Source organism: Delphinapterus leucas, chromosome 14, assembly GCF_059928025.1.
Source record: "Delphinapterus leucas isolate spDelLeu-1000000601 "Yukka" chromosome 14, BTC_Dleu_Yukka2, whole genome shotgun sequence".
NCBI lineage: Eukaryota > Metazoa > Chordata > Mammalia > Artiodactyla > Monodontidae > Delphinapterus > Delphinapterus leucas.
This window is the reverse complement of record NC_143142.1, coordinates 66,478,205-66,505,765: the sequence shown is the minus strand read 5'-3', so window position 1 is coordinate 66,505,765 and position 27,561 is coordinate 66,478,205. Positions and strand designations below refer to the sequence as shown.

At 39.6% G+C, this 27,561-nt stretch overlaps 1 protein-coding gene across 1 annotated transcript; it reads right to left on the bottom strand.

The window, feature by feature from the left end:
* Window positions 1-3,352: 3,352 nt before the first annotated feature.
* Window positions 3,353-20,696, bottom strand: SKA1 (spindle and kinetochore associated complex subunit 1). Its single transcript, XM_022584266.3, has 7 exons — window positions 20,454-20,696; window positions 19,719-19,817; window positions 16,927-17,051; window positions 14,692-14,789; window positions 11,088-11,225; window positions 6,974-7,143; window positions 3,353-6,127 (listed from the first exon to the last, which is right to left on the bottom strand). The coding sequence occupies exons 2-7, from the start codon at window positions 19,804-19,806 to the stop codon at window positions 5,979-5,981; spliced, it is 768 nt and encodes a 255-aa protein (XP_022439974.1). The 5' UTR covers window positions 19,807-19,817; window positions 20,454-20,696; the 3' UTR covers window positions 3,353-5,978.
* Window positions 20,697-27,561: the final 6,865 nt, after the last annotated feature.

Genomic DNA, 27,561 nt, shown 5'->3' with positions numbered 1-27,561 from the left:
TATGAAGTGGAAACAAGGCAGCTATACTTCTACAGGTGGAACGATTAAGCTAACTATGGTACATCCACACGGGGGAGCACTACTCAGCAATAACAAGGAACAGCTGTTTGGTTTTTTTTTAACTTTTATTTTTTTTGTTTTTGGCTGTGTTGGGTCTTCGTTGCTGCATGCGGGCTTTCTCTAGTTGCAGCGAGTGGGATCTACTCTTCGTTGCAGTGCGCGAGCTTCTCATTGTGGTGGCTTCTCTTGTTGCAGAGCACAGGCTCTAGGCACGTGGGCTTCAATCGTTGCAGCACATGGGCTCAGTAGTTGTGGCGCATGGTCTCTAGAGCGCAGGCTCAGTAGTTGTGGCTCACAACTACTGTGGCTTAGTTGCTCCGTGGCATGTGGGATCTTCCTGGACCAGGGATCGAACCTGTGTCCCCTGCGTTGGCAGGTAGATTCTTAACCAGGGAAACTGTTGATATGTGCAACCACCTGGATGAATCTCCAGAGAATTATACTGAGTGAAAACAGCCAGTCTCAAACAGTTTCATACTGTATCATTTCATTTATATAACATTCTTCAAGTGACAAAATTACAAAAAATGGAGAACAGATGAGTGGTTGTCAGGGGCTAAGGAGGAGGTGATGGCGGGAGGGGAGTGGGTGTGGCTATGAAGGGGCAGCGTGAGGATTCCTTGTGGTAATGAAAATGTTCTGTGTCTCCACTGTATCAATGTCAATATCCTGGTTCTGATATTGTACAAAAATTGTACAAGATGTTACTATTGAGGTAAAAAGTATACGGTACAGGGCTCTCTCTGTATTATTTATTACAACTGCATGTGATCCTATAATTATCTCAAAATAAAAAGTTTAAGAAAAAAACAAAAAATGATACAGGTGTAGTTTATATGGGTATATGCAATGGTCGATACTGATCTGTATCCTTAAGATCTGTGCATTTTACTGTAGGTGAATTTAATCTCAATTTTAAAGAAATGATGTAGCCTCCTAACCACCTAATTTACTACTTTTTAATACAGCAGAGCAAAAGGGTGCTCACAATAAAGAACTTGAGGTACAACTTGCTAAATACCATAATTTCCTTTTTTTTAATAAATTTATTTTATTTTGGTTGCATTGGGTCTTTGTTGCTGAGTGCAGGCTTTCTTTAGTTGTGGCAAGCAACGGCCACTCTTCATTGCTGTGCTCGGGCTTCTCTTGTTGCAGAGCACAGACTCTAGGCTCGGCACACAGGCTTCAGTAGTTGTGTCTCGCAGACTCTAGAGCGCAGGCTCAGTAGTTGTGGCGCACGGTCTTAGTTGCTCCACGGCATGTGGGATCTTCCCGGATCAGAGCTCGAACCCGTGACCCCTGCATTGGCAGGTGGATCCCCAACCGCTGCGCCACCAGGGAAGCCCATACCATAATTTCTGATAAATATTTCTCGTGTGTGTTCCTTAGAGACTTAACTTGAACAAACTCCAACTGGTACTATATTAAATTATTTCTACTTTCTAATCATGCATATAGTCTTGGAACCAGTTTGAGTAATACTGTTTGAAATATATCCAGGAAGCGTCCTCAATATCTTGAGTAACACTTCTTTTATGCCACTTGTATTAATAGATATATTTATGGAACAATGGCAATCATTTATTAGGAGATGGAATGTTTCATAAAAGAAATCATTTGGGAATTCCCTGGTGGTCCAGTGGTTAGGACTCTGCACTTCCACTGCAGTTGGCCTGGGTTCCATCCCTGGTTGGGGAAATAAGATCCCACAAGTCACATGGTATGGCCAAAAAAAAAATTAAAAAGGGAGAAAACTTTAAAAAAAATTTTAATATTATGAAGCAAAACTGCGTTCTATAACATATAGGTCTATTCAACATACCACAGAAGTTTCCATTATGATCAAGCGTAACATTTATAAATCGTGAAATCTTAAAACTATTTCTAATAAGCAAAATTAATTAGAAAACTAAAGATGTTGGCCGAAAAACTTTTAATAAATTTCCTTAGTCAATGGAAGCTTCTTTTTATTATTTAACTAGTAACTTAGAATTTCAGCATTTCTTGAAGCTTAATACTTTACAGATTCTTTGGGTAAAAGATGAGCGTTCCATGTACTTATCAGAATTTTTTTTTTTTACAATTTTTTGTAATCCTGTCAGAGAGAAGGATTTCATCATAAGTGTATTTCCCAGAAGTAACTGGGAATATTAGAACCATAGAATATTAAAACTAGAAGGTCCTGAGAGAAATTTTTGTTCAACCATCTCAATGTATACAGGAGAAAACTGGAGCCTGGAAAGATGAAATCACTTGCCCATGGCCACAAACTGTGCCAGTTAGCGTGTTCAGGAAATGTTTATTTAGCGCCCTCTACTGGAAAGCCCTGTGAAAGTGGCTGAGGACACCACAGTGAATAAAAGGGACAAAAACTCCTAGTGTCTGTAGTTTATATTCTAGTGGGAAGAGAAAGACAAATAAATTGGTAAAATATATAAACCGTGAGATAGACATTCATGCTAGGAAGGAAAATAAAGCAGGGAAGGAGAGAAAATGTTGCAGAGGGAGATGTAAATATAAATGTAAGGTAGTCCAAGAAGCCCTAAGGGATCAAATGACATTTGAGCAGATATAAAAGAGGTAAGGGGGAGGGTCACATGGGTGAAGGATGAGGAACTTTCCGGGCAGAGGCAACAGCCAGTGCAAAGGTCTGGGGAGACTCATGCTGGGCCTGTTCCAGAAAGAGCATGGCGGCCAGAGTGGCTGGAACAGAGTTGGGAAATGGACGAGTAGGAGACGGTGCCACTGTGCTGACGAGGGACCCATGAAGGGCCTCATGGGCTTTTGTGAGGATTCAACCTTCGCTCTGTAAGAAATGGGGAGCTACTTAAGGTTTCTGAGTAGCGGAATGACCTAATCTAACTTTGGTTCATGTGGAGAATAGACAGCAGTAGGGCAAGAACTGACACAGAGACCAGTTAGGAAGCTTTGAATTAATCCAGGGGAGATGTTTGGAACCAGGGTGGTAGCTTGTGAGACGGGGTCAATTTTTTTTTTTTTTGAAGAATGGTTATATCATTTATTTATTTATTTTTTTATGGCTGCATTGGGTCTTCGTTGCTGCGCGCGGGCTTCTCATTGCAGTGGCTTCTCTTGTTGCAGAGCACGGGCTCTAGGCATGCAGACTTCGGTAGTTGTGGTATGCAGGCTCAGTAGTTGTGGCTTGCAGGCTCTAGAGTGCAGGCTCAGTAGTTGTGGCGCACGGGCTTAGCTGCTCCGCAGCACATGGAATCTTCCCGGACCAGGGCTCAAACCCGTGTCCCCTGCATTGGCAGGCAGATTCTTAACCACTGCACTACCAGGGAAGTCCCTGAGAAGGGGTCAAATTTTTGAAGGTAGAACCAAGAGAGAGCAAATGGCAGAGGTAGGACTAGAACCAGGTTTCTGAGGCTTAAGTTTTCTTTTTGATGCACCATGTTGCTGAATTATTTGGTAAAGTTAAAGAGAGTATCCCCAAGAAATAATCTGATTTCTGAGTCACGATTAAGGATTAGAGTTGTAATTTTTAGTATACAGCTGAGGCACAGCTCACAATCACTCTGCCAAGAAAACTTTTGTAATTAGAAGTGTCCACATTTGTCATGTTGACCCATCAGAGGAAGGGAATTTTAATTACTTGAGCTTTGTAAGTTGCTGCTTTGATCCTCAATTTAAAATATGAGTCTGAAATTGCACTACAGTTGTTAAAAAGACAGGCAAGTAGGTTCATCGAGTTAAACCTGCATTAGAAATGAACATCTGTCCATGTTCATCACCAGCAGAGCACATGTCCTGCCTAAGCTTATTTGAAAACATGGTTCACTAAAAGTGACACATTGCCCAGATATCAAGCTTTGTACACTGTGTATCATTATTACTCAGTGCAGAAGTTAGATGCCCAATACATTGCTTTGTGTGTAAACATAATAATATTTACATCCAGCATAATTCAAGAAATTTCATCTAACGCATCAAGTTCAAACACCCAGCTTGGGCTCAGTGAGCAGTGCTGGGAAGCATGGATACAGGAACTTGAAGTTCACAAGTGCCTGAAGGGGCACATGAGCTCATGACTGATGGCTCACAATCCTTCCTTCCCAGCTTCACGTCACCAGCCCGCAAGTTCTGATCTGTGTTTTCATGAAATGTAAATATCTACTCAGTACATTTGTTTCACAAGTATTCTAAATTTTATTAGGAAAAAAATGTTAACACATAAAATGAGAGAGAATAATACAACGAATGCCGTTCTAACCATCAGCTAGATCAAACAATGAACACTTGACCATATCCGCTCTATGTGTGTATGTATGTATCCAATTATATTGCTTAGCCATTTTAAAGCATACTGTTTTATCCCTAAATAAATACCTCAGATGCACCTGCAGAAAATAAGGATACTCTCCTTCATAACCATGACTATTATCATAACTAAGAAAACGGATACTAGTTCTCTCACAGCATCTAATACACAACCTATATTAAAATTTCTATAATTGTCCCTCAATCTTTTTTTCAAACGGAATCAAGGTTCACGGTTTATATTTGACTAAGCTCTTCGTCTTTTAATCTAGAACAGGAGCCCTTTATTCTTTTCTGTTACTGACTTGTGTTTAAGACACCACCTTACTTATGTCATATCTGGATTTGTCTGATTGCTTCTTCATGAAAACATTTAACTTTTTTCTCTATTCCTTGTGTTTCCTACAAACCAGATGATACAGCTAAACCAAATCATGAGCATTGGAATCAGTGGACTCAGTGAAACAGACTACCCTCCCCTGTGTGGGTGGGCATCCTCCCATCCATCCACGACGTGAACAGAACAAAAGGTGGAGGAAGGAAGGAGGAATTTGCTCTTTTTTCCTGCCTCACTGCTCAGCTGTAACATCTCGTCTCATCTGCTCTGGCCTGGCTCCCCTGGTTCTCAGGCCTTCACACTCAGACTGAATCACACCACCAGCTTTCCTGGGCCTCCATAATCCATAAGCTTGTGGACAGCAGACCTGAGGGCCTCTCAGCCTCCATGATCACATGTGCCAATCCCTCATAATGAATCTCCATAGATAGATAGGTAGATAGAAAGGTAGATAGATAGATAGATAGAATGGATAGAGAGATAGATTGGGGAGATAGGAGAGATAGATAGATAGATAGATAGATAGATATAGAAGAGATAGTCAATAGATAGATGATAGATAGATAGAAAGATAGATAGATGATAGATATAGAGATAGAGATAGATAGATAGATAGACTTTTGGTTCTGTTTCTCTGGAGAACGCTCACTAAGACATAGATAGACTAACAACCTCCCTAAGTGCGCAAGGGAAACTCCATTAAATTCTTACCATCCAACCACTCATTTTCCATGACCTTACACGTCTTATTTTATCATCTTTTTCATCTCAAAATACTTCTATTACAATTTCATTACAGGCCAATGCTTACAGACTGACTTACACTGAATGCATTTCAGGTAAGCTGTTCCTTAACCACACATGGGAAAGCAGAATAACCACGTGGATGGGCTGCCTCCAAACCCAACTTTTGCCTATAGACTGAAATATCATTAGTGGAATTCAGACACTAATGACCTTTAATTCCAAAGAGGCTGGATATCCTTGATCTTATCTTCTTGAACTTTGACTTTTATTATCACATTTGCAACCGTCTTACTGGGGTCAGCAGCACTGTCACTAAGCACAAAAACTAAATATGAACATTTTTATGCCTAGAACAGAGGCTCACATGGTAGGTGATTAAATATTTACTGTAAGGAAGTAGATTTTAAAATATACATGCTTTATTTATTTTTAAGTTTTATTTTTACAAGAAACAAAGAAAATGAAACAGCTAAAGAAATTATATATAAAGAAATTACATATAAGGAAACTATAGGAATAGCCTCTATACCCTACTGTTGGCTGGTTCAAAAGCTCATGTTATAACATATCGGGTAAGTCCTCCCCCTCGGACCTCTGATAGCCTCCGGCAGTGTCGTAAAATATTCAGTATCACGTGAAATCTCTTGTCAACTTTCAAAGCTGTGAACTCCTTTATGTCAGCTTCCACTACAAAATAATGGCCTGAAAATAAAGATATTAATGCTAATTTTTATTAGGACAACTTTCAAGATGAGTCTTTAATGTATTACATTATGACTATGAATGGCACTAATCACTTTTTCCTATCATTATCCAAGCACAGTGAGAACTGGTATTCTTGCTAAAATAATAATTATTCTTTAAACTGAAGTTGCATAATGTTTACTGTAGCATTTCAGAAACGTAGCCCTGCTTATTATATCACTGGCTATCTGCTGGTATCTTCTGAACAACTCACTTTTCAAGACGCCATACGGTAGTGGTTAAGAGAATGAAACCCACAGCAGTTTTATCACTTAACTGAATGACCTTGGGCAAGTAACTTAAGCCTTCTTTGCCTACTCTGAAAAACAGGAATAATAATAGTACACAACTCATAAGGATGCTGTGAGGACTAAAGCCCTTAGTACACTATCTGGCACCTAGTAAGTGCTATAGTATAAGCATGAACAACTGTTATCATTACTATTCTAATTCTGAAAATATTGGATATCATTCCATAATAGGCTTTAATGCCATATTTCTCAGCCTCGGCACTACAGACATTTTAGGCTGATAATTCATTTTGTCAGGGCTGTCTTGCGCATTATAGGGTACTTTAGCAGCATCTCTGGTTTCTGCTCACTAGATGCCAGTAGCACCTCCAACCCCAGCTATAACAACCAAAAATGTCTCCAGAGATGGCCAAATGTTCCCTGGTGGGAAAACTGCCCCTGATTGAGAACTACCTTTCTAGAGTTAGAAGTTTCTGGAATTAATCTTGTTTCTCATGTTTAGTTACATTCCAAACAGTTGACATGTACACATATATATATACCCTCATTTTACCTTTGGTTTCCTTCGTTTCTTCATCAATAAATCTGTGATAGAGATTTCTGGCCACAGAACTCATAGACTTTTTTGGTTGATGTAAGATCTTATATTTACTAACTACTGCCTTGTTGATTTCTTTAATAACATCATTAATTTGACAATAGGTTAAGCGTGATTTCATGTACCTGTAAAAAAGAAAATGATTAATTTTTCTAAAGAATCATCATACACAATTGTTTTCTTTGCAAAACATTTACATATGATGACTTTATACAGTAGCAAAGCTATTAGTACTCTATATAAAAAATTTTATACCAACTTCCAAATAAACCAGACACATCTCAACTTTTGAAAAATTAGAGACCACAATATATTAGTGCTTATCTTCCCTAGTTATGTCTGGATACATAAATTCCTATTCTCCACCTACAGAATTAACATTACAATTTAAAATAGGCTTTCAAACTCTGATTCAAATAGACTGATTAATTGCAAATAGAAGTTTATTTACATATTTTTAAATGTTTGTGAGCAAGGGAAAGAAAAATTTAATTATTAATAAATTATATAACTCATACCACTCTAGTTTCCTGCAAAAATGGATCTGTTCAGAGAGAGGAAGAGAGGGAAGAGAAGATGAAGGATGACAAATGTGACAACAAAGATGACCATGCTGATTGAGACGAAGAAGAACTGATGGTGCAGGGGCTGCAAAGGGACAAAAGGGCCCGGAAGTTAAGCTGCACAGCTGGCCGGCAGAGGAGAACTACAGGCAGCCTCGACGGACAGCTCACTATTCATTCTGAACTCAAATGCCCTTAAGCATTGTCTCTTTCACTCTAAAGCCCACTCTTCCAATCCAATCTCCCTCCTGCCCGTCCTCCCAATCACCAGGGTCTTAGAATATAAGAATAGGAGACCCTAGATTCTGAGTGGTCTGTACAGACCAAAAACAAAATTTTCATGATCTGCTTCAATTTTTCCCTTCAACAAATCATGGATTCATTATGTTAAACTCTGTCCTTTGCCTCTATTCAAAGGGGCAGTTTTCTAATCGAAACTTCCTTAAGATAAAATAATATATAAATATGTTTAAAGGAAAATATTCATATTGACCAAAACCCATTCATTTTCATTATTCCCTTCCTTTCTAGACTTCATTTTCACCACTCATTTTTCTAACCACAATTTCCACGGTTGATGCCACAGCTCAACACAATGCAATTCCTTTAAATCATGTGAACTATTTCCTAATTTCCTCAAAACAAGTGCCAATGTTTTCCACTTTAATTCCATCTCAGTATTAACTTTTTAAAGACAAAGTCCTATGCTTGGAACACATTCTTCCTTATCCTAATCTTCTAACTTCTCTCATTCGTTAAATAACTCCTTAGTTTAAAAATGAATACTCTAGGGCTTCCCTGGTAGCGCAGTGGTTGGGAGTCTGCCTGCCAATGCAGGGGACGCGGGTTCGTGCCCTGGTCCAGGAGGATCCCACGTGCCGCACAGCGGCTGGGCCTGTGGGCCATGGCCGCTGAGCCTGTGCGTCTGGAGCCTGTGCTCCGCAACGGGAGAGGCCACAACAGTGAGAGGCCCGCGTACGGCAAAAAAAAAAAAAAAAAATGAATACTCTACCGTGACTATTCTAATATCCTCCCCTCAAGGAAGCATTTTCTGAAGACCCTTCTATTCCAATGTTCTCACAGCCATTTGTTCTTCCCTTTAGCTCAGCCGATGAGCAACAATAACAACGACAATTTAAAAAACCGAATAGCATCAAACAGAATTTTAGTGACAATTAAGCTGTCAATAAAGGAAAGGACCAAGTGACCAAATCAAACAAACAAACCAAAAAACTAAAGAGAATTGTCAGCCTCATTCCTAGTCTCAAAACAGTGAAACTGCCAGATACTTTTCAAGTGGCTGCTATGCATATGAAGAGATGGTCAACATCCTATGTCATCAGGAAACTGAAAAGTAAAGCAATCAGGTACATTGTACTTACTAGAATAGCTAATAGAAAAGACTGACAAAACTAAATGCAGGTGAGTATGGGGAACAACAGGAACTCTCATTCTGCTGGGAATGCAAAATGGTACAGCCACTATGGGAGACAGTTTGACAGCTTCTTACAAAGCTGAACAGTTTTACCATAGGATCCAGCCATCATACTCCTAGGTGCTGACCCAAGTGAGCTGAAAACATGGCCACACAAAAACCTGCACGTGAATGTTCACAGCAGCTTTAGTCATAATTGCCCCAAACTGGAAGTAACCAAAATGTTGTTCAACAGATGAATGAATAAACAAACTGTGCAACATCTACACGATGTAATATTAGTCAGTGATAAAAAGAAATGAGCTATCAGGCCATGAAAAGACATGAGGGGAACCTTAAATGCATATTACTAAGGCTACAGTGTATGACTCCAACTATATGACACCCAGGAAAAGGGAAACTATAGAGACAGTAAAAAGATCAGTGGCTGCCAGGGTCTCAGGGGGGAGAGATGAAAGGGTGGCATACAGGGTATTTTTAGGGCAGTGAAACTATTCTTATCATGATGGACACATGACATTACGCATTTGTCAAAATCCATAGACTGTACAACAAAGCGTGAACCCCAATATAAACTACAGACTTTAGTTAATATCTAGTTAATAGTATCTAGACTGGTTTATCAATGGTAACAAATGTACCACACTAATGCAAGATGTTAGTAATAGGGGAAACTGTTTTCAGGTATGAGAACAATGTACTATCTGCTCATTTTTCTATAAACCTAAAACTGTTCTAACAAATAAAGTCTATTAATTAAAAAACAAACAACAAAATCCAGATGGACAACTCTCAGACAAGTAAAATAATCATGCCCTTTGCCCCAGGGATTCTCCTCCTAGGACACTATCTCAAGGAAATAAGGAATTATAAAATAGACTTGTCCAAAAGAAACTTCATTGCACCATTCTTCATAACAATGCAATCAACCCAAATACTTAATAAGGTCATGCTTAAATAACTTATAGAGTAGCCACACAATAAAATATTATATAACTATTAAAATCCAAGTTTTCCATGATAGTTAGTGATGGAAAAATGCTCATGATAAAAAAAAGTAAGTAAACTATATTCACAGAATAACTACATTGTTGTAATGACAATCAGAAACAACTTGTTATGTAGGTGAAGTTAAAATACAGAAGGAAATACTCTCTCTTATCTGAGTGGTGGAATTACAGATGAGTTATCTTCTAACAACAAACATTTTCTAACAACGTGCATTATTTGTATAAGAAAGTAAAAAGAAATGTAATAATATAAAGCCAGAAGTTAAGTAAAGCCCTGGAATTATGAGAGTTTAAAAACACGGATTTCCATAATTGGTTCCCCATGTCATCTGTGAAGAGCAAAGGAGCCCTCTCTCAGGGGAGGCATCTTGTCTTATTCACCCTGTATTCTTTTCCTCAGCACAGACTCAACCAAGTGTGTGGCATAAATTAATGGACAAATGGAAACCAAACAAACACAGCACTCTCTGTTCTAATTCTCAAACCTATACAACACACTCACTTTCCTTAAAATTGCAGCAAAACTGAAGCTACTTCCGAAATGTAACTGGATAAATCTGTATCATAAAATGACCCTGAGAGGACTCAACAACAAATTGATCCATCTCTAGATCTCTCTATGAAAAGGTTTTACAACTAAACAAAAAACATAGTTTTTTTTTTTTGTTTTTTTTTTTGCAGTACACGGGCCTCTCACTGTGTGGCCTCTCCCATTGTGGAGCACAGGCTCCGGACGCGCAGGCTCAGCGGCCATGGCTCACGGGCCCAGCCGCTCCACGGCATGTGGGATCTTCCCAGACCAGGGCACGAACCCGTGTCCCCTGCATCGGCAGGCAGACTCTCAACCACTGCGCCACCAGGGAATCCCAAAAAACATAGTTTTAAACATCTTCAGCAAAAGATTTCCTGCATTTTCACAGTACAATGTAAAACTATTTTAGAAAAGATCGATGTTGGAACACAGCATGTTACAATTAATATAATCAAGGCTTATACTTATCAACATGTATGTTGATTATTAAAGAGTTGAATTTATCTTAAAATTTATCTTAAATACTTACGCAGGAATGCCATTAAACTCATCAGAAGTTACAAATGGCATTTCTTTAACATGCTTTTGTTCTTTGGAGGGCTTCTTTGTGGGTGCAGCTTCTTCAACTTTGACAGGTTCTTCAGGGTCAAGATCTGATCCATTAACACTACAAAATAGAGATGCACAGATGTACAGGTAATCGTCAGAATTCTGCAGCATACCAGAAAGTTTTGCAACTGAAAATGATCAGTATCAAACACATGATTCATCTTGTTATAAGTTTATAGCCCACCTTTTTTTTCTATCCCTACCCCTAATGCTCATGAAGATCTGAATAGTGAGAATGTTAAAAAAGCAAGTCCCTAAATCTTCAGTAATATAATTGTTGTTTACACACTCAAAACATGGTGTAAGTAGAACATGCGCCAAACATCTTCATCAGTTACCCCACTGGTTCCTCAAAGTCAATGTGCGTAAAGTTGAATTTAACTTCTAAATGGCTTTTCTTCCTGACTTCCCTATTTCTGGACATGGAAACATCAATCACCTTATATTTCTATCTTTCGAATTTATCCCATTGGTTGCTAGTACAGTAAGTCCCCTACATACAGATGAGTTTCGTTTCAAGAGTGCGTTCGTAAGTCCAATTTGTTCCTAAGTCCAACAAGTTAGCCTAGGTACCCAACTAACACAATCAGCTATGTAGTACTGGGCTGTAATAGGTTTATATACTTTTCACACAAATAATACCTAAAAAACACACACAAAAAATAAAGACAACATTTTTAATCTTACAGAACAGAACCTTGCAAAGTACGGTCGTACAGTACAACAGCTGGCGCTTCTTAGCAGTACCAGCTACATCACTGCTGCTTTTACTCTTGTTTCTGGACATCCCGGGCTTGAAATCAAGATACTGCACTTCTGCACTCTATACAATACTGTACAGCAAAGTACACAAAAGCACAGCCACTTGTAGAGGACGCACGCATGTGACAATGCACGCATGTGACAATGCACTCATGTGGCAATGTACGCCAGACACATGAACTAACTAACATGATTGGACATGCGAAAGCATTTCACATCTTTGAAAGTTTGCAACTTGAAGGTTCGTAAGTAAGGACTTGCTATATCAATCCTGCCTGCTATAGACTCATTTTAGTTGCCAGCAATGAGCATGGGTCACCCTTGGCTCAGTCCTGCCCAATTTCTGGAGTCAATGAGAAGCCCAATATAGCTCCTACCCACAAGCAAATAGAGTCTACAAGTAGGCTGTATCTTCTAGGTTGTTTAACTGCCAAGGAAGGAATGGAGCCCTGTTGCCAGCAGCAAGTCAAGCGATAAATGGAGATGGAATACAGGAAAGAGAAGATTCAACCCAGGAGCAAGGGAAGGGAATCCCAGGAAAGACAGGGAGGTGACATCCCAAGACGACAGCTGAGTACCAGACACAGAGGGCCACCAGGCCTGACTGAGGTGGTGTGATGAGGATACGGCCACGTGGTGGGTTGTCAAGATGAAGATGCCCGATATTATGGTAGCATGATCCTTACATGAATCCTAACCTGAGACTCCACGGTAAGCCTGGCTGATTCTTACCTGTACTTGCTTATCTTTAGGCCCTGCTGTGTGTATCAACTGAAAATAACCATTTCTACCTATAGAAAGGTTCTGCTGTGGCCTGGCCCTAAAAGCTGACGCTAGGCCATAGTGAGTTTAGAATAAAATTCCTCCTATTCCTCGGGCCATATTCCTGCTGGGTAGCCAATGTCCAGCCCAACAACCCTGGCAGATATCCTATGATGACCTCTGTTCCTAGCATTTATTCATGACCTTGCCCACTAATTTTCTCTTCTTGGAGTGAAATTCCAAGGTACCCTGACATACAAGGGACTCTGTTGAGCTTATCTGTTCCTGCAGCAACATGGCTCTTTTCCTACACAGCAAGGTTCGTGCCTTCCTTTCAGTTTTCAAACTTAAGCAGTATGTTGTTTGTGGAAACACATACGCAAAACTGTGATTATCATAAACTCCAGGATGATTACCTCTTTGATAGAGGGAGGGTCTGCAATAGAAAAAGTGCTGTAGGTACTGGAGGGTCCTATTTCTTAATCTGACTGGTGGATACGCTGATGTTTATCATGCTTCTTTGATTTACACTAATACTTTAATTTACACTAATTACTTTAATTACTTTTCTGTATATATGATACATTCGAAAGTTAAAAAGTTAAGTTAGCCATGGAATGTTTTTACATACTTGGAGCCCCCTTTTAGAAATACAATTTTGTAAATCAACTATACTTCAATAAAGTTAAAGAAAAAAAGAAATACAATTTTGGGCAGAGGACTGGAGAGATGGGAGTGGAGAAATACTGGAAAGACAAAACACAGGAGCTCCCCAATCATGAAGACAAAAGATGACGGAAGATCTCGTGGAGCCAGACAATCAGAGGGAGGGCAGGGACAGACAAAACCCCGCAGAGGCCGAATGGACGGCTGGGGCTACGAGACAGAGAGACAGGTTGAAGATGCCGAGTTCCTGTCTAGGTGATGGGTGGGTAACAAGGAGACAGTTTAGTCTTAGACACGCAAAGCTGGAGGAGAGAACAGCTCATTCATGAGATTCCCAGCAAGCGATTAAAACAGAACTAGATGCCATGTCAAGGCCAGAGTTGGACATTTGAGAGCATTAATAATGGTGTTAAGTTTAAGCGTGAGTAAAACAGAGCTTTAGGACACACTTGTAATTTAAAAGAGGGCAGAGAAAAAGGAGGCAGCCTAGTCGAAGATGTAGGATGACAACTAAGAAAGCACAGTGGCAGTGCAAATAACAGAATTTCAAAAAGATGGGCAGCAAAATAAAATGTGAGAAGAATCAGGGCAGAAGAGGTATTTTTTACCTCTTTGTGACCTTCAAGCAATCATTTTCATAAGTATGGTAGTAATTAACAGCCAAAGCTAGGTTTTAGGGGCTTCAGGAAAAGGGCAGGCACGAACATACCCTGGCAGTGAACAGACAGAGGTAGGACAGTACTTTGAGGGTAAAAACAGAGCTAAGTTTTTGTTCCTTGAGCTGTTTTTAAGGTGGGAAGCTCATTAAATTTAGTTTTACCCTAAGGCAGTGGTTCTCAAGGGTCAGGGGAAATTCTGCCCCGCAGAAGACATACGGCAATGTCTGGCAACATTTTTCATCGTCACAACTGGGTGGAGGGGTGGAGGTGGGAGGGGATACAGGAGGCTACTGATATTTAGTTGGAAGAGGGCAGGGATGCTACTAAACATGCTATTTTCACAAAAAAGAATTATCTGACCTAAAATGCCAATAGAGCCAAGGTTGACAAACTCTGCTCTAAGGGAAAGAAATGAGAAAAAGTAGAAAAAGACAGTCTAGAGGAGACTTACCCTTGGGAAAGAGGGGGGACATATTTCCCAGAGACTGTGGGATAAGAAAACTGGTAAAGATGGGGGAAAGACTATTTCTTGTATAAGTAACAAAACAAAACAAAACAAAACCCTGGATAATCACTAACAAAATTGCAAGTATATAGAAAAGCAAAAAGATTTGAAGTGTTTGTTTTAATAGTTTGATAAAACCAGATAGTAAACATAATTATAAACATACTTACAAGTTCTGGGTTACTGTTACTTGAGGCAAATGGGGAGGAATGTTTTCTTTGAGATGTTCCACATCTTTATAATCTTCTTCAAGACATTCAAAGAGTTCCTAAAATAAGAAAAGAAAAAGCTCACAAATAAGCACCTGTCCTGCCTGTGTGTGTTTTAACATGTCAGATAGAACATGAAAGGGGCTTCCCTGGTGGTCCAGTGGTAAAGACTCTGCACTCCCAATGTAGGGGGCCCAGATGCGATCCCTGGTCAGGGAACTAGATCCCGCATGCCGCAACTAAGAGCCCGCATGCCGCAACAAAGATCCCGCATGAGGCAACGAAGATCCTGCATGCTGCAACTAAGACCCAGCGCAGCCAAATTAATTAATTAATTAATTATTTAAAAAAAGAGCATGAAAGACTATGTACCACAATCACAATGATTCTGAGTATTCAAAACGCAGAGCGGTGAAAAAGCACTGAATACAGCAATATTTAAAAAGAGCCCTTTGGTTCTCGAGCTGATTTTGGATGGCGATATATTATTTTTCTCTACTGGATTTTTTCAGAGGATAATTGTTAGAATAACATTACAACAGGCAGGGTTGACATTCATGTCTTTCTAAAATACTTTAACCTTGGGAAGCAACTGAAAAGTATATGAAAGATTTATGTTTCTCATTCTGGTAAAGTGCTTTTGTTGACTTAGCAAACGTTCCCCAGCACCGGAGTGATAATGCATTCCCAGAATGCAACGATGAGATACTGCTTGGAACAGCTTTCATATATTCCAGCTTAATGAAAATTCCTACTTGATCATAACCACTTTCATTTTGTGTTGTCTTTATTTAACTTTCTCTAGAACTTGAGGTTATGAACTCACGCAAATTTAATAAGAAAAATACTCTGTACCTTCGGATTCCCGTCATCTGATTTTCAATCATAATGTAAACAAAAATTCCAAATAGTCTTTAATCCTGAGTTGAACATTCTCGAAACCCACACCTAACCGTGGGCATTCTTGGGCAGCGTAGAGGTGAAACCATTATTGGTTTCTGTTTTGAATTTGTATAACATCTTTCTTTTAAAGAGATGAATGATGTTCAGAGATACTAATTTCATTTAAACTGATAGTAGGATAGGCACAATCATGCCCAGTCCCAGAGCTGAAAAATCTTTACAGACATTGAAGATTGTAAGACTTAAAAAGGACCAGAGAGGCCACCTTGACCATATCAATGGCTCTAAGAGCATGAGGTAATTATGGTACAGATTGAATATTTTCCCATCCCATCAGAAAGTACACTAGCACTTTGATTAGGTGAAGGCTTATTTAGAATAAAATGTGTGTGTGAATGAGGCTCAAGTTTTTCTTTGCTTGGGAATCCTTATACTATATTCTATAGAAATAGAGAAATGCAGAATAGAAGGGACCCAAGAAATAGTTCAGTATGACCCATTACTTTTCAAATGAGGACACTGAAACCCCAAGAGGAAAAATGACCTTCTCAGGGTGGCAGAAGGTGCTTCGGGGAGCCAGGGTGAGAATCCACATCTCCAAACCCCAGGGCAGGCATTCCTCCTACACCACACTCCCAGGAGATCATTTATTTAAATTAAACCTACCAAGAATTATTTAGGAGAGACTTCTCTGGTGGCACAGTGGTTGAGAATCTGCCTGCCAATGCAGGGGACATGGGTTCAATTTCTGGTCTGGGAAGATCCCACATGCCACGGAGCAACTAAGCCCATGCGCTATAACTACTGAGCCCACGCGTCGCAACTACTAAAGTCCGCATGCTCTAGGACCTGCGTGCCGCAACTAATGAGTGCTCGTGCTGCAACTACTGAAGCCCGCACGCCTAGAGCCCGTGCTCCACAAGAGAAGCCACCGCAATGAGAAGCCTGCGCACTGCAAGGAAGAGTAGCCCCTGCTTGCCGCAACTAGACAAAGCCCACACACCACAACAAAGACCGAACACAGCCAAAAAAAAAAAAAAAAAAAAGAATTATTTAGGAAATATTCCTTTTTAGTAAATAGACCGGCTACCAGCATGGAGGAAGAAACACATCTGGAACTCTGGAGTCCTTTATACTGGGAAAATAAAATGCAAATGGCACTCTTTACCGTTAATAATAACTTACAAAGCTAAGAACATTATAAACTTAAAGAATCCTTAAGAATTCCCTGGTGATTAGGGAGTCTGTATCTATTGCCTTTTTATTTTGTTTTTTTCACTAGAAAACCATTACCTTGAGTGAACTGTTGGTTTGTTCTTGATACTGAATTTCCAATTCCAATTTATTTAGAAGTTCATTTACTACAATGATCTCATCTCCTATTTTATTTAATATAGTCTTCAAGGTAGGTTCTTGCCCTATTAATAAACAAAGATAAAATGGAAAATAAAATGTATAGAAAAGCAAAAAACATACATGTATCCAACTGAACTCTTGGGACAGAGCTCTCCCTTAAAGAGACACTGAGGGTTGAGAAAGAACTATTGTTTCAGCCCCTAGGAACTGTCCCTATGGAGAATCTTAAGAACTCATTTCTAAGTAATATGAAAAAAAAGGAAGAGAGAGATAATTACACTGTTTCCCCTGAATCTTTTGCTTCTGGAGAACTGTTCCACTAATAAAACACCTAGAAATGCTAGATAAAATACACACCCCTTTACATGCATAGTTGAGCTCTTATGAGAAAAAGGCAAATCACCAAGGGCTTCCACATGAAGAGCGAACCACAGACCAGGCCGTACGTGTCAGCTGATGCTGCAGCCGCCCTAATGGTGGTGGGGCGGGGGACGAGGTACAGAGGAATGCTGGAGAGAGGAGGCTGTCGCTCTCAGCAACCTAATATATTTGGTTTTAATGGGGATAAGAGCCAAGGCTTTGGGACTTCAAAGCACGGGATGCTGAAAGTGAGAATCCCTAACGAGGCCAGGATCCCTCTTCATGGGCTATATCTTCAGTGAATGTGTAAACCTGAAAAATTCTAATCACTGGCCAGGAAGATAAGCTTATGTTTGGACTGGCCTGCAAGAATGGGTGGGAGGCGAGGGAGAGTAGCCTGCTCTCAAATTCCCAACCCCACCTCCTAATCCCTCTCTCTAGCTTCCTAGATACGAGGATGGGAAAACCAGAGTCCCCTCCGCCCTAGAAATAAGAGAAGTAGTAAAAAAAAGAATTTTTAAGGGCAGATCAAAAGCACAAAAAGGAAAACTATCCTCACAATCAAATCTTTCCATCTTCACTTCTAGCAACCAAATCATGAAATACACATAACTGAAAACATCCTGTGACCACATCTATAGATTACGGATGCAGTAGAGTGAAATGGCTGAAGCCTCCAGGCCTGAAGTCAGAGACGCCAGTACCTGCCCTCACAGGGTTACTGAGAAGTAGGAAAGTACATATAAGATGGGTGAGCACTGTGCTTGGAACCTAGTAAAGCACTCAGTAAAGGCAAACTATTATTAATCGACGTAATCTAATAAAGCAATGCAAATTGCATTTGACAGTAGGTTCGTAACAACTAAAAGAAATTAACCAGTAAATTAGAGTATTGATGTCTCTGCTGAGATTAATTGCAGGGGGTAAAACAACTAGTTGGATATACTGGTATCTCAAATAACTTCGTCACCTAAATTTTAGGGCCTTGTTTGCTGATTTGTAGTAAAATAAATTCACTACTTTTGATAGTAGTGATCTAGTAAATTACAGCAGCCAAAGTGGCAAACAAATTACTAGGCTTTCCTAAATAGGCCATGGAACCAAACAGACAAATTGTTCTCCCCACGTACAAATGATGGTTACCCAGTGTGTAGTTATCTAACAGGTCAGACTGCTTCATCCAGGCTTCATGCTTTGATGGGGTCATTTGAATTCAAGGTTTGATCGTTAACAGATCTCTAAATTATATTTTTCCAATAGTAATCATGCCCTCAGAAAGAGAATCTAAAGAAGACTACTTATTAAAAACCTAAATGTCCTTTTTCAGATTATTCAATAAAAGTGGCATAGAAGTAGACAAGTACTACACTGGGAATCGGACACAAAACCTGTAGTTCCAACTGACTACCCATAAGCTGGGGGACCGGGGCAAGTCACCTGACTTCTGAGCCTCAGTTTCCTCATGTGCGAGACCAGGGGGCTTGAGAATATGAACCCACAGCCCCTTCAGCTTTAACTTTCTACAGAATATGTCAGCCACCAACTGTAAAATGGATGAGGCTCTTTATTAGTGGTTCCCAACAAGAGATGGAAAATATCAAAGTCTCAGAAGCACATGTATAATTTGAAAGGACATTCCAACAGTATAATTTCATATTTGAATTTTTTTAAATTATCAATTCATAATACAAACTACAATAAAAGTTCAACAGGATCTTCCCAGCAGATGGAATTCCACCTATCAATAAATCTTTAGCTTTCCTACATATGGCTAGAAAGTACATCATTTTTGTAAACAATATTTTTCCAGACTTCACAGGGATCTCCTACTTCTCTGCACTTCCATTGCATCATCCACTTTCAGCACTTCAAAATATCTTGGAAGATGGTTACAATTTACAAGTTTCTGGATGTTTAAAAAATTAACTTCATTTTCAATTAGTTGTTTCCTAGTGATATATATTGATCAGCTTCCTCCAAAGCAGTCTGCAAGATGGGTTATGGGCTACTTCTATCTCTGTGGATCTTTTCCACTTCTGGTTTCTCCTTGTCTTTTAGTATCTCTACTTAGCTCTAGAACTAGGAACATTAAATAACCTTCAAATCTTACTATTCTGCCTTGTGCGTCTCAGAAAAACATAAGTAAATAAATATAATTAATAGCTAGTTCATTGTTCAATGTAACTTACATTTTAGTATCCTCTGCAATATTCAAAATACTGAGGGCAGACTGTTTTAAGAATCACCATTCAAAACTTAAAATTACCTTTCTAAGATACATTCACTTAACCAGGCATAAGATATCAAAGTGGGACAATAATCATAATGCATTTTGTATGTACAAAGTCAGTAGAATCTGTTTTACTTACCACAATTTCTTAATGACAGAGTTTTTTTAATATTGCCAATCTTTTCATTAATATGAGAGCATAATTGTTCCAGATCTGAGGAGGCCATCCTTTAAGCCTCTGAAGAAAAAGATATACATTTATAAAAAAAGGGAAGCCAGACAAATTTATATTCACTTTCAAAATTCAAGAATGGCAAATACCCAGTAAGTCACATCTCCCTGAAAAGAAAGTACAAAAACTCAAGAGAAATATCTTTCAATTCTACAAAATTCGGTTTCTGTCCAAAGTCCAGCACTGACTTGTCTTAGAGCTTTCTGTAGTTAATGCATCCCAAACCAGGGTACAGGGGATAAGCCTGTGTCATTTCCTTATAGATTTAAGGGGACAGATGCTTTTACTTACACATAAAAACAACACTGGTATTTTCTTTGAAAACTCAAAGACCCAAGAATTTTAAGGAAAAACACAGTAAGTTCAAAGAAACGGGTCCAGGTAAGCATTTCTCCCATGCTGTTGGGTTTGGGGCTTTACTATTTGGGGTCGGTAAGGAGGTGGAGGGAAGCGAGGAAAGAAAACAAGTGCTAGTCACTCCGAGGGTTGGTGAGGTCTAAAGCATCCACCCCAGCTAACCGGGCGAAGCAAAGTCAAGCCCTCTCTTCCGCCCTACACGGCACCGCCCCGAGCCCCCCACCCCGCCCAAGCAATGCCTTCCGCCCGCTTCCGAAGGCGGGATCCTCAACACCAGACTCCAACCTTATGCGGACCCAGGAGCAAAGGGCCCACTCAGTGCGGTCGCGAGGCGAGAAGACCCCTCCAGTCTCCACCGGAAGCTCAGGATGGCGAGACCCGGCTCCGGGAGCGAAATTCAAACTGCCCGCTGGGTCTTGGTACCGCGCAAGCGCACATCAGCGCTCGCGGAACACTGCTTAGGGGCCTCCTGCGTTTCCAGGTTTACCCAGGGCTGCAGCTGAGCGGGGCCAGGGGCGGGGCAGTGGTGCGGGGCCGGACCGGGGAAAAGGCGGGGCTGGGTTGGCTTGGGCGCGAAAGGCTGCCGGGACAAATGCCCCTCCTACTCCGTGCCGTAACGGGTGATTTCAGTCGGTCACCCAATCCTGACAGTCCAGCAGCCAGGGCCAAGCGCTCGGGGGATCAAATCGCGAGCTTAAACTGGGTCTCCAAGTTGGCTACACATTAGAATCACCAGGGCAGCTTTTACAAATTCCAGTGTCTAAGCCGTACCTCAAATCAGTGAATTCAGACACTCTGTAAGTGTTGATTTGTTTGAATTAGAATCCAAACAATAATTTACACATTGTTATTTGGTTGATACATTTCCTAAATCTCTTTTAATTGCAACAGACCTACTTATTTAGAGCTAAATTCTTTTAGCAGGAACAAAGCCTTTCATTGTAGGACTAAATGTAAGGCTTAAAATGTCAACATTCTATGAAAAATAACATAATAACAGAAATTCACCCTGCAGCATCAAGGACAAACATTATCAGATTACTTCCCATGAGAAAATAAACAAGAAGAAGAGAACGTAAAGGCACTGAATACAAGACGAGAGGGGGGAAATGTGGGAAAAAAACAGAAATGAGCAGTTGGATCACTGCCTACTTCTTATTTCCTTCTGGGACTGGTTTACTTGGCAGGACTTCTTCAGTTGCAATGACAGAAACTCTATCCAAACTGACTTAAGCAAGGAAAAAGACTTTATATGGCGTATAAAACTGTAAAGTGTGTGTGTGTGTGTGTGTGTGTGTGTGTGTGTGTGTGTGTTCAGTTACAGCTGAACCCAGGTACTCAAGAATACTATTAGGAAGCCATCTCCATCTCTCAGTTATGCATTCCTCCCTATTGGTTCCATTCTCAGGCGGCCTTTTCCCTATGGCGACCTCTGGTACCTCCAGACTTATACCTCAATGGGTTAGCAGTTCTTGCTTTCCTAAGAGATCTAGCAAAAACCCCAGGATGGAATCTCATCAGCCTGACTTGGGTCATCTGCCCACTCTGAATCAATCAGTCTAATTTGGAGGGGTGAAATGGTCTGATTCGCTAGGTAGCCTGGAGCTGGAAGCCAGGACAGCCCTACCCAAAACACAAAGTCTGAGAGTAGGACACAGGTAGTTTCTCAGGAAAATCTAGCTGCTTTTATGAGACAAAGGGGACAGGGAGAAGTAAAAACAAAACAAAAACCTGTCTTCAAGGTTATGACTCATTCAAGGTGAAGGAGACAACTTGCCTCACAGAAATTATGTTACGGGGAATTAAAATTTATTGGTATCCCATCTCTTTCCACAGAGAAGCTATGTTCCATTGTCATGCCCAAATTACAAGTAGGAAAGAGAGCTATTCTGCATTGGAATGATTGTATTGCTGATATAATTCCTTGGAAAAATTCCAGAACCATTGCTACAATTCACTATTCACTTCCATAGTGTTGTGAGAAGGATTTTACTTATGATACTGATATTGTCAAGTTCTGAATCCTTTATATATTCATCCATTCTCATCTCCATCTCTTTCATCATGTCAAGAAGATTTTTTTTTTCATTCTTTTTCAAGCTGAGATGGTTGGTTGAGAGAAAGTTATTTGTGTTTGGAATCTCAATAATTTATTTCTTCCAGGATAGCAATGTCCTGACCTGCACCTATCTTCCCTTTCCTGTTGAAAGGGAAGTCATATGTCTGGACAGTCATATGACAAGAGGGAAAAAAATGAAAAGAGCAAGATGTAAGAAATTGCTGGACTGTTCCTTGCAAGAAATAGGAGCAAAAGTAATGTGAACTCTAGTCTTCAGAGAAAAATAGTAATAACAATAACATCAATTAACATTTATTGGGTACTTATTCTAATTCAGGCATTTTACATAAATTATCCTGTTTAACCTTTGTAATAAATTTATGAATACTTAAATTATGATCTGCACTTTACAGATGAGGAAACTGAGGCTTATAATTAAGTAACTTAATTACTTAATTATAAGCCCAAATCAGTAAATGGCAAAGTGGATCCCTGACCTCAGAACTGTCCTCTTTACCATGATGCTCTGCTGCCTCCCCAGGAGAAAGGGGTCATTTTCTCCCGTGTTTTGTGTTTCTGAACCTATAGACTTCCATCATCATTTAATTCCCTCATGATATATCACAACATGAGCAATTTTAGATTACCTATAAATTTGAAGTTTTTGATACCCAATTGACTTTGACAGAAAAGACTTTATTCATGCTTTTTGTACTTCTCTTTGTCTTTCTCTTGCAGCTAAATGTCGAGCTTAACCTCTGGATGTCCCTAAACTGTCACTGTAGACTAGAGATCAAAGATCTCGTTAAGCAACAGGCCTCTGCATTTCTAGGCAACTTGGGAAATATTTATTCCTCTGGTTTTGACCGATGAGTAGTGACCAGTGGGTCCAATAAGTTTTGGGACAGGTTCATAGCTCTCTAGCACTGATGGGTCTTCCTTTCTGAGATGCCTCACTGATCACGCAGGATAAGTCTGACCTTTTAGGGAGTTATAACATCCAGACAGATTATGTTTTTACATTTACCTATTAAAATACTCTCCTTTAGCTTGTTTTATTTATTTATTTATTTATATTTATTTATTTATTTCTGCCCTGTGTGGCTTGCAGGATCCTAGTTCCCCAACCAAGGATTGAACCCAGGCCATGGCAACGAAAGCACCAAGTCCAAACCTCTGGACCATCAGGGAATTCCCTTTTGCCTTGTTTTTAAAAGCCATTTTCTAGATGAAAAAATTAAAATCCAAAGCATGTACTTGTAATACAGATCCCACAGGGACTATTTCTCAATTCTCACTAGCTGTCATAGCAGCTGAGGTCATCCCAGAAAATCAAAACTTGTCACTTTTACAATGTTTCATACCCTAAAATGATTTATAGGGGAGTTTTTTTAAACCAGAGAGGAGAGGAAAAAGAAAAAGAGGTTACCCTTTCCCCCAGTGGTCTTTCTTAACTTTATTGAGTCTTTATCTTATGTATAATTTTTTAGTTTTATAGTCAAGCCGCAATTTCTGTGCCAGAAGGCTGCTCTTAACAAAGGCCCAGAGGCATGTAATGTGATTAGAGGCAGGAAAGGAAAGTCCCTAGCATGAAAACTTCCCTCTCTCTCTCTCATCTAAAAATTCCACCCAGTAGTAAGACAGAGGAAGATGCAAAACAAAACCATCAGGAGACCTTTTCATAGTCCCAGCTCAGTCATTAACTGGCTCTGTGAACTTGAGAAATGAACCACTTCTGAGATCACATCCGGCTCAAAGCATCAGACATTTTTTTCTTCAAAAAATGTTTCTCTCTTCCTGTAACTTGCTTTTTGAATATAAATATGACTAGGTAAGGATAATAGACTTTTAAGTTAGAAAAGAGAACTAAGATTGTCCCATGGATTTTCCTTTCCTTACTTCTTAACAAATGTACCTCAAATAAGTTTTTTTAAAAAAAAAAAAAAAAACGTTTTCCAGAAAACCACTAATAACTGTCGACAAAGAAAGAGAGATAATGTAAGGTAATAAACATTTAAAACTGATGTCAAGGAGGGAAACAAGATTCTGGAGCAGAGAGGAGAAGCAGAGCATGGCCTGGCTCCTAACAACACCACCACCCCGGAAATCATATTGGAGAACCTACATATCTGAGAATTGAAGGAAATCTGAAGATTACCACCTGAGGGATAGTCTTTCTTTTTTCCCTCTTCTCGGCCATGGCTTTCTCTCTAACTGCGTCTAGTTTCCCATTGGAAAATGATCCAAAGTTTGAGCTATTCCTCAAAGCAATGGACTATTGCTTGAAATTGTGAAAAGCAGAACATTGGTTTAGGGTATCTAACAATGAAAGAAAAAGGGAGAAAGGCAGGCAAGGAAGGAAGAAACCATGCAAAGAAAATAAAGAAATATGAATAAAGAAAATGACCTACAGGAATACATATTTAAACGAATGGAAGAAATTTTATATCCATATGAATTGTATATATATTAATTAATTAAAAATAAGACCTCGTAGAAAAGAGAATAAACAGAAACAAAAGAAAAAGATGTAAGGAGAGCATTAAACTTAAAAATATAAATTGAGGGTCCAAACACCACCATTACAGAACTAGTATACTGAAGTACAAATAGCAAGAAATGGAAAAGACACGATTGAAAATTAAGTTAAAAGAGAAGTTTAAGATGATTACAGTACATGCAGTTGAAAAAAGAAAAGAAAGAAAGTAAAGTAAATACAGAGAAGCCCACAGAAACAGAAGATAGAAATGATCCAACATGAGGATAACTGGTGTCCGAAATGTAAAGTACACCAAAAATGGGCCAGAAGAATCCAAAAGATGTAATAAAGGGGGGGAAAACATTGAGCCTCTAGATTGCATTCCAGGAAAATTTACTAAGAGATACTCTACAACTAGAAATATTCAATTTAAATTATTCACCTTTAAAGATAAAGAGTTCTTTAAGCATTAAGGTAAAAAGCAAATTGGCTATAAGAAGGGAAAATATCAGGGTGCCTCAGATAACTGCACTTAACTTTTTATTTTGAAAAATTTCAAACATACATAAAAATAGAAACAGTTGAGCAACAAACACTCATATATCCTTCACTTAATTTCTTCAAATGTTAATATTTTGCCACATTGTGATATATATGTACTTCAGAAATATTATTGTATATTGCAAAATCTAGGGAAACCACTTGTATTTGGCCGTACTGCTCAGCTTGCGGGATCTTAGTTCCCCCAACCAGGGATTGAATCTGCACCATGGCAGCAAAAGCGCCAAGTCCTAACCATTAGACTACCGGGGAATTCCCCAAAATTTTTTAAAAGAAGAATAATTGTTTACTAATAAAGAATGCTCAACTAAAACCAGAGAAGTTAGGAAAATAAGCCTCTGGTGACAAATAGAAAATAGTTACAAACATTGTTGGTATTAATCCAAATATACCAATAATCACTTTAAATGTGAATGGTTCTAATTACACCAATAAACGATAGAGATTGTCAGACTGGATTTAGAAAAAAAAAACCACACACACAGGACCCAACTATATGTTGTCTGTAAGAAACCCACTTTATATATAAAGAATCTAATAGATTAAAAGTAAAGAGAGAGGTAAAGATATACCATGATAACACTAATCAAAAGAAAACTGAAATAGCTATATTAATTTTGGACAAAGTAGACTTCAGACCAAGAAAAATTATCAGAGATAAACAGAGACACTACATAATAATAGAGGGGTCATTCTCCAAAAAGACATACAATCCTAAACATGTATGCACCTAACAACAGCATCAAAATACATGAGGCAAAAACTGATAGAAACGAAAGGTAAAATAGACAAATCCACTCTCACAGCTGGAGACTCCAAAACCCTCTGTCAAATAACCAATAGATCAAGCAGGCAGAAAACATTAAGGATATGGTTTAACTGAACAACACTATCAGTTTGATCTAATTAGCATTTATAGAATACTCCGTCAAACAACAGCAGAATAAACATCCTTTTCAAGCTTGAATGGACCATTCACCAAGAGAGACCACATTCTGGGCCATAAAATATACCTTAACTAATTTAAAAGAATAGAAATAATACATAGTATGTTTTCAGACAACAATGGAATTAAATTGGAAATCAATAGTAAAAAGATAGCTGGAAAATCCTCAAATATTTCGAAATTAAACAACAAACTTCTCAGCAACACATGGGTGGAAAAAGGAATCTCAGGTGAAATTATGAAATATGTGAGGGTTTCACTCCTGGGATGGCAATGTGGGGAGCCCCTAGGACCTGCTCCCCAGCAGAACAAACATAACCAGTGTAGACTATGAAGGGAAAAAAAGCCATTTAAAATGTCTGGAAGTTGTCTGAAGGGCATACAGAAAATTAAGAAATATTTATTCATAAAGGCTTCTAAAACTTAGTTAAGACCAGTGAAAGTTTGTGGGCCTTGAGCCACCACCTCCTTCCTGTCTTTCCAACTCCAGCTCAGCTTGATGGAAGCTCTATTCCAGGCAGTTGTGGCCAAGGAGAGAGTGGGGATCATTCTCCCCTCGGGTTTCTATCAGGGAACACAGTATCTCACCAGCAGGGCAAGCCACCAGTATTGCTCATTCCCTCCAACTCTGAGTTGAAAAGGCTGAATTTCTGGTGAGAGCGACCAAAAAGTCGGGGGATCCCCTTCCTCTACGCAGCCCCTCCCTACGAAGAGGCTCCACCCCAGGCTTGGCAGGCTGAGACTACTAGGGCCCCAGTGGCCCTCCCTCCAGCTCATTCACAGGGCAGAGGGTCCATGCTGGGAGGGGCCAGCCGCGAAGACCCCACCCAGCACCCAGAGTAGTGGTTCGCAGATTTTGCCCTTTGTGTAACATTTTAATTTTCACTTTTGCCTTTTGATGTGCTCCTTAAATCTTTATATGTAAGCATCTGTCACTTTAATGAAAAAGTAAACCAGTATGGGCTTTCTTTAAACGGGGTGAGGGTGGGGTTTGGACTGGAAGCAAATATGTCAAGTAGGCTAGCAGTGGTTATATCCACTGTTACTGCTGTGATAGGATTTTTGTCCCTGCATTTTCAATACACATAAATAAAGGACGCACGGTCTTAGCTTGAGCTTCTTTAACAAAATTTATAGTCTCGGTGTCTTAAACAACAGACATTTACCTCTCACAGTTCTGGAGGCTGGGAAGTCCAAGATCAAGGTGCCAGCTGATTCGCTTCCTGATGAGAACCCACTTCCTGGCTTGTGTCCTCCAGTGGCAGGAGTGGTTGGGTTGGGGTAGGGCGGGGATGGGGAGAGAGGAAGAGAGAGAGAGAGAGAGAGATCTCGTCCTCTTCTTATAAAG

What these genes read in the sequence shown, in the direction of transcription:
- SKA1 (XM_022584266.3), bottom strand. Translation starts at nt 19,806, where the DNA reads ATGGCCTCCTCAGATCTGGAACAATTATGCTCTCATATTAATGAAAAG. An exon ending in AAACCAACAGTTCACTCAAG is followed by an intron (nt 14,790 to 16,926) that starts GTAATGGTTTTC and finishes TTCTTATTTTAG; the next exon opens with GAACTCTTTGAATGTCTTGA. An exon ending in GAGTTTAATGGCATTCCTGC is followed by an intron (nt 7,144 to 11,087) that starts GTAAGTATTTAA and finishes TCTTTTTTACAG; the next exon opens with GTACATGAAATCACGCTTAA.